Genomic DNA, 7,861 nt, shown 5'->3' with positions numbered 1-7,861 from the left:
AAAAGTTTATTTAATAGTTTTACCAAACACGATATGCAAAACAATTGGAAATTATATCAAATGAGGAATAGATGGTGTATAAAAATAATTTAAAAACACATTAGTAAGAGTGACATTCTTTCTAGTAAAGACTAACAGGTAATCTTTCCCAAGAATTTTCAATGGATATTAAATATATTTTAAGTAACAATATATATAAACATATAAATATACATCTCATGTATTTTCCTCTCTGAATTTGGTAGCTATTTTTCTAATATAGCTCAGCTTAAAAGAGACAAATGTCTGAGTGTCTTTATGTTCAATAAAATAGTAAGTTTGTATTACATCGAATACTGGAGATATGTTTTAGATTTCTTCTCCCAATCTGGCGTTAACTTTCTGAACACTAGGCTTCTTATCTGAAAAATTAAATCATTTGTTTCCGCTACTACCTGCTTATCACTGCGTTCATTATTGTGCTACTGGCAGTGACAATTCAATAAAATCCACCTTTTCATTAGATAGTTTATGTTGCTCATGGACTGAAAACTCATCATTTTCTAAAAATCTTTGGATTACAACTGGTTTATTCTTTGCTTCAACGCATGGATTTCTCTTTCCATTTCATAAGGGAGGTCAGCATTGACTTGCTCATCAAAATATTTCTCAATATCCTCCACCTCCTTCTCCCAGAATTCCTTGGAGATGCTGAAGAGTTCTGTCATGTTCACATCACTCAGGCCCTTCAGGTTTAAAGCATTTTCAGAAGGAATATAGCCAATGGCAGTGACTTTGGCACAATTTTCCCCACTGATTCGATTGAACATCCATTCCAGCACACGGGAGTTCTCACCAAACCCAGGCCACAGGAATTTCCCTTCCTTATCCTTCCGGAACCAGTTGACATGGAAGATCTTAGGCAGCTTAGCTGCCGGGCGGTGGGCCATGCTTAGCCAGTGGGAAAGGTATTTACCAAAGTTGTAGCCAAAGAAAGGCCTCATGGCAAAAGGATCATGCATAATAATTTTGCCTGTTGAACAAAGAGAAACAGAGATTTCATGTGCAAAGTGCATTACTTGGCAATAACTACAACACTGACTAATTTACTGAGGGTTCTAAGAACATAAATGCCATATTGGGTCAGATCAATAGTCTAGCCAGTCCAATACTCCATAGAACTACAGGATTCATTCATTCAATTATATTTATTGAGCACTTACTGTGTGCAGAGCACTGTACTAAGTGCTTGGAAAGTACAATTCGGCACCAGATAGAGACAATCCCTACCCAACAATGGGCTCACAGTCTAGAAGGTTAGAGTTAGAGATGTATCTTCTAACAACTTCCATCAGTTGGGGATACACCAGCTTGGGTGTTGCCATATTGAATATCACCTCCCATTCATGACAAATTCCAATATTTTGGAGAAAATTTGGCATGTTTACAAGGAACGCTAATGAACTTAATTGGGAAGCTGGGCTTGGAACTGAGATCAGAAGCAACATAATTCCACCACTGATTCCATAGTGCTTTGCACTGTGTGTAAACACAGTATTTTTACTGTTAATTGTTCTTCAGTAGAAAAAGTTATCATTGGATCTTATCCACAGGACCAACTTTTCAAATTGGATTTGGATTTACCTTGATGCTCAGCTGCTGCTGTGGCTTCAGATCTCATTGCTGCCCCAACAAACACTCCATGCTGCCAGTTCAAAGATTCATACACCAGAGGTACACCTTCAGAAGGAAATGCCAACAAACGTTAAGACTTTGGAACTTTCAATTGAATGCAACTATCAAGTTCTGTCCTATTGCTCTAGACTATAAACTGACTATGTGCAGGGACCATGTTCCCTGTCTACCAACTCTGTTCAGTCTTGCACTCACCTATGCACTCGGTACAGTGCTCTGATACGGTAAGTGCTAAATAAATACCACTGACTGATTGAGCTGTGTAAACTAAACTAACTATTCTGATTATTATCATGGGATTATGGGGGAGCTGCTGGCAAAGTCTGTCATGAAAGTGAAACCCTGAAGAAATAAGTTTTGAACATCTACTTTCAATCAAGATTAGGAGAGCAGGCTTTCTGAGAATAATTCTCATCAGGGAATGAGTTGTTTCTGTCTTTGTAAAATAATCCTGGAATTTTAGAAATTAGGAAATTAGTCCCCTCAGGACTCAGCAGGTTTCATGGCTAAATAAAAACAATCCTTTCCTCCTCTTAGGGTGCGAAATTTGATTAATTCTCACCAGATGGTCTGCGACCTCCAAAGATGATACCCTCAATGGCCACTCCTTCTGGAGACTCCCAGGCTGGGTCAATAATTGGGCATTGGCTGGCCGGTGTGCAGAATCGAGAATTTGCATGAGCGCAAGGTTCCCCTGTATGAATAAAATTAGTTCATGAGTGAGATGATGAATTCTGTTGCAAGGGGAAAAGATCATTTTTGTCTCTAAAAAGCTTTATTTACCATCCTCTGGTGTCCACTCCTTGTTTTTCCAGGAAGTCAGAGTAACATCAGGTCCCAAAGGCTCATCAATGCCTTCCCAGTAAATGCCTCCATCACTCGTTTCTGCTACGTTAGTAAAGACAGTGTTCTTCTGAATAGTCTTAATTGCATTGGGATTTGTTTTCACTGAGGTCCCAGGAGCAACTCCAAAAAATCCATTTTCTGGATTGATAGCCCTTAAATTACCTGAAATGCGAAAGCAACAGACTAGAGGTGAATATCAACAATTCAGCTACGTGGGCTTCCTATTTTTAAATCAATTCTTTAAGTTAAACGGGAGAGGATCTTGAGTTTTGTGGATTCTGAAATTGATATCAGGTCCTAACTTTCTGGAATCTGGGTTTATTTAATCTCAGGGGTGAAACATTAGACAAATCTATGAAACGTTATTCTTGGACAACTCCCACATAATCATTTGAAGAACCAAGTGTTAATAAATCAGAAACATATGGATTGCAATTTAGATTTATAAAGTGAGAAGTGCTTACAGCAAAAAATCATTTTTAAGTTTGCTGAAGCCAAAATGTTAATAGCAATACTAACATTAGCATGTGTTAAGTGCTTACTATACTCCAAGCACTGTACTATCTGCTGGAGTAGGTATAGGATGATAATAATAATGGCATTTATTAAGTGCTTACTATGTGCAAAGCACTGTTCTAAGCGCTGGGGAGGTTACAAGGTGATCAGGTTGTCCCACAAGGGGCTCACAGTCTTAATCCCCATTTTACAGATGAGGTAACTGAGGCACAGAGAAGTTAAGTGACTTGCCCAAAGTCACACAGCTGACAATTGGCAGAGCCAGGATTTGAACCCATGACCTCTGACTCCAAAGCCCGTGCTCTTTTCACTGAGCCACATTCCACATAGGGACCACATAGTAAGCAGAAGGGAGAATAGGTATTGAATCCCCATCTGGCAGATGAAGGAACTGAGGCACAGAGAAGTGAAGTGACTTTGCCTAAGGTCACACAGCTGATAAGTGGTGGAGCCAGGAATAGAACCCAGGCACTCTGACTCCCATTCCCAGGTTCTTTCCACTAAGCCAACCTGCTTCCCTGTTTCAACCATGACCCATAAATATCAACATTTACATCTTAAAATAGTTACCATGTCCATCAAATTTCATCCAGGCAATATCATCGCCAACACACTCAATTTTCCACCCTGGGAGGGTTGGGTTCATCATAGCCAAGTTGGTCTTTCCACAGGCACTGGGAAAAGCTGCTGCAAAGTACTTTTTCTGACCCTCAGGATTTGTGATGCCCAAAATCTGTTGAAAAAGCAAATCCTTGATTGAAATGGTGCCTTTCCTTGGGAGGCACGCCTTCTCCCCATGAGCATTTCTAAAAGTCAATGTTTTGTATTTAAATTTAGGTGTGATGGCCACACCTCTAGCTGGATATACTTTTTAAAAAAATACTTGAACAAGCATGAAGAACCTTGACAGAATATTAAATTAGAAGTGTCCTCTCCATATTTGCTAGGACCTTTAAAATATGCTCAGGAGCTATTTTAACAAGAATTAAATTGTCCAGTAGAAAAGTCTTTGCTTCTCAGTAACTTTACTTGAACACTGGGCCGACACATTCAGACCTCATATTAATCATCCTGATTTTATAGTTTCCAACATTTCAATCTGTATCCAATTTCTAAGAGTTACAGTGGATTCCTATAGACTTTAAAACACTTATTCAGGATCTTATCTCTCCTTACCAGCATGTGCTCAGCAAGCCAGCCTTCTTCCTTGGCAATTCTGCTTGCTATCCTGAGCGCAAAGCACTTCTTTCCCAGGAGAGAGTTCCCGCCATATCCACTTCCGAATGAAATAATCTCTCTACGATCAGGGATATGAGCGATGAGAGTCAAATCCGGATTACAGGGCCAGTTATTGACCAGAGGTTCTACCAAAAAAAAGGGGGGGACAAAAGCCCTTGAGTACAAAAGCCTGTGTTTCGTGTTATTATGAGCATAGGCTGAGTTCAAGTGACTATAGGATCTCTTACTTTTTAAGGGTAAAGGACACCCAACGGAGTGAAGGCATTTTACAAACTCCCCACTGCCCAGAGCCTCCAGGACTGGAGTTCCCATTCGGGTCATGATCCTCATGCTGGCCACCACATAGGGCGAATCGGATAGCTCGATGCCAATCTTAGACAAAGGAGAACCGATGGGTCCCATGCTGAAGGGGATAACGTACATTGTTCTACCTGTAAGAGAGAAATGACGCAAAGAAGGTGAGACCAAATCCAGGGACACTAGAGCAGGCTTAGGAGCTTCCCTTGGAAGAGCCGGGATTAAATGGCTAGGGAAGAACTGTTTCTCACTTTGTCACTTTCCCTCTTAGGACTTTCTTTTCCCACCATTTAGAAACCCTTCTGATGGGGGAAAATGTTTTATAATGACTCCATTTTACGATGAAACTAAATAGCCATCATAAAAATGTACTTTGGTTTTATGCCTATTGCTTTTATTTATACCTTTCCAAATTGCAGTTTCCATTTTAAGTAAAATTGGGATTTAATGGTTTAAAGACATCTTGATTTCTCTGAAACAGTTATTTTATACCTTCAGCAAAAAGTTTACTTAACATGTGAGAAACTACGAACACCAATTTTTTTTCTGTTTGCTTTTCTCACTCACCTTTCATACATCCTGGAAACCTAGCATTAAAAGCTTTCTCAAAATCTTCTTCAGACATCCAACGACCCAGCTGGCTAATTCCTACTTTGGGAATCGGTACTGTGTCTCGTTGTTCCTGGGTGATAATTACGGTTTTGCTTTCGATCCTGGCCACATCTCTGGGATCAGTGAGAGCCAACCAACTAGTAAAATAAAAGAACTTATGAGACGATATTGCAAAACGAGATGAAGACATAAAAACATATTTGTTGCACAGGACCATATTTATATACAGTTACGGTTAGTTACAAAGTACACTTTCACATTGTGTTAAAGTGTGTTTCTCACGATTGCAGGTAATTTCCTGAACAATATCCACGCAAGAGCCCTGAGATTCATTATCTAAATATTTCCAAAAATACCATTAACCATTTTTTTCAAAGCACCTGTGTCGAATGGATATAATTTATTATTAAATTTTTCTAAGTCTCTAAAGGAAGCAGTGATTACTAAGCAATTGGCTCGTTAGGTTGCCAAACCTTCAAACGTCTTCTCAGCACTAGATTTTTCACTTACCAGTTCTCATATTTTTTGAGTTTCTTGATCATTCCCTGTCCCACCATACAGTCAAGGATTTTCTCATTCTCTTCCTCTGAGCCATCACAGATATGGATCTTGTCAGGTTGGCACAGCCGCGCACTGCTCTCAATGAAGTCTCTCACTGACGGAGCCAAGCCGTCCATGCTTCCCTGGACGACGTCAGCAGTGCAGTTCAGGCCAGTGTGCAGCTGAGGAGGCATGGCAGAAGGAAGGGGAGCTTGTAGCTGGGTGGGAATGTTGAGGGTTATCTGAAATCAAAACAGGGCAATGGTGAGCAAGCAAAACCTTCCCAGAAGGACTGAAAAGGGTGTGTTCTGATCTCATGTTTCTAAACAGACAGAGTACGAGGAAGAAAAAACAAACTCCAAAACACACCTCTGCTTACCTTTTCTCCTCGTGGAGGATCTCCCTTTGAGGGCAGAAGTTTCTTTATGGTTTCTCCCAGCTGCTGGGATTGTTCCGTTTGGAACAGTGGTGTCTGGATTCACACCCTCCAACCTTAAATACTCTCCCTAGGTGGGAAGCTGATCCCCTTCCCCTGCTGGCCCTTCCAGGCTCTGGGAGGCATGGTTCTGACGTCACTACAGTATCTTTTGGAACGCTGCCATGGGCGGTCATATTCGCCAACAATTTACGACAATAATCCCCTACAGAGGTAATCATTTAACAGACAGTCCATTAATGAATACTAGCAGTTTTCCAGCCTCTAGACTGCTGCACCAAGCACTTGCACAACTTGTTGATTAGCTAAACTTTGACCCAGTTCAGTGCTGATGCAAAACACATAGCTGTTTCTTAACAGGCATGTAGAGGTGACCACACTGGCCAGGCTAGAAAAAAACCATGGGCTGCAAGTTATGTTGGCATACAATGCACAGGTATTCTTTGAATGCAAATGGTTAACTGGTATCAAGGAAGGAGGTGGTAGGATTTGGAGGTTGAAGGGAGTGGCAGGAAAGTCATCTAAGGAATGTTAACTCACCTTGGGAATGGCCTTTGACACAGATATGGGGCAGCAGAAAATATAGGGGAAAAAACTTATCTTTGTATTACATTCTCATACTAGACTTTTGTTGCACAAAGGATTTAGGAGATGTCAACCCTTCCATGTTCCAAATTTCAGTTTCTGGCATCATGATCCTCAGCGATAACATGTCTTGTGGAAAGAGCAAAGGATCGGTAGGCAGAAGACATGGGTTCCATCCCCAGCTACCACTGGTCTGCCTGGTGACCTTAGGCAACTCACTTAACTTCTACCCACGTGCTTGGTCCAATTCCATGAGTGAGTACCATCATTCATCATCAGAATTTACAGATTGTCTACATTAAACAGAAGTATAATACTTGGCTCCTGTTACAATCTATGGGGAAGAAAGGGGGACATAAATGACCATATAAACAATACCGAGTATTGTTTATACAATGAGAGTAAGAGCATAGATGCACATGATAAAAATTAAAGAAATAGACAAATAATTGTGAGAATACTACTTGCTAACGGGCTGATGGGATGAAGTGAAGGGGAGTGAAGAGAGTGAAGTGTCCAGGAAGGTGAAGATCAATGTCAGATTATGCTTCTTGCAAGAAGTGACTTTTTAGGAGGGCTTTGAAGGTGGGGAGAGACATGGTTTGGTGGGTGAGAGGGAAGGAATTCCCATGCATAGAGAGAAGATCAGAACAACAGGCTTGGGATGTGAGGTCATGAGGAAAGGCAACACTACTCTTTCTGATTTGATAAGAATGACTCAGAAATAAAGGAACTGTAATGCCACAAAAACAAGCAATGCATCATTTACAACGTGCCTCATGTTATGATCCTGAACTAAAAAACCCACATGCGTTTAAAAGCCTGGTCATCCTAATATTCTGACAGGATGCGGAACTATGTTTGACGAGGGAAGTCTGCAGAGATGACAACACTGACCCTCCTTAATACACCTTCTACTTTGGGGAATGAAGCTTGCCAACTTGTGAGGTTGAAGGTTTTTTCAAAGGCTACAACTTCAAATGACCCACTTAAACTGTGGAGGCACAGGAGACAACAGGAGCATACCAACCAGCCTGGTATCTGGCAATTAAGGGATGGGGGTTTGGAAGCCATCCTCAAGAAGACTACAATAGCAAAAGACATAATGAAATCCAA

At 40.8% G+C, this 7,861-nt stretch overlaps 1 protein-coding gene across 2 annotated transcripts; it reads right to left on the bottom strand.

Moving 5' to 3' along the window:
- Nucleotides 1-426: 426 nt before the first annotated feature.
- Nucleotides 427-6,196, bottom strand: PCK1 (phosphoenolpyruvate carboxykinase 1). 2 transcript variants are annotated; one of them, XM_038750540.1, is made up of 10 exons: nucleotides 6,104-6,196; nucleotides 5,695-5,966; nucleotides 5,140-5,321; nucleotides 4,503-4,706; nucleotides 4,213-4,400; nucleotides 3,607-3,769; nucleotides 2,458-2,682; nucleotides 2,237-2,368; nucleotides 1,624-1,719; nucleotides 427-1,012 (listed from the first exon to the last, which is right to left on the bottom strand). In XM_038750540.1, the coding sequence occupies exons 2-10, from the start codon at nucleotides 5,916-5,918 to the stop codon at nucleotides 558-560; spliced, it is 1,869 nt and encodes a 622-aa protein (XP_038606468.1). In that variant the 5' UTR covers nucleotides 5,919-5,966; nucleotides 6,104-6,196; the 3' UTR covers nucleotides 427-557. The 2 variants fall into 2 exon arrangements, with proteins under 2 accessions (XP_038606468.1, XP_038606469.1); XM_038750541.1 differs by having other exon boundaries at nucleotides 6,094-6,193.
- Nucleotides 6,197-7,861: the final 1,665 nt, after the last annotated feature.

The sequence above is a fragment of the Tachyglossus aculeatus genome, chromosome 8, assembly GCF_015852505.1.
Source record: "Tachyglossus aculeatus isolate mTacAcu1 chromosome 8, mTacAcu1.pri, whole genome shotgun sequence".
NCBI classification, from domain to species: domain Eukaryota; kingdom Metazoa; phylum Chordata; class Mammalia; order Monotremata; family Tachyglossidae; genus Tachyglossus; species Tachyglossus aculeatus.
This window is presented reverse-complemented; position numbering and strand designations above follow the sequence as displayed.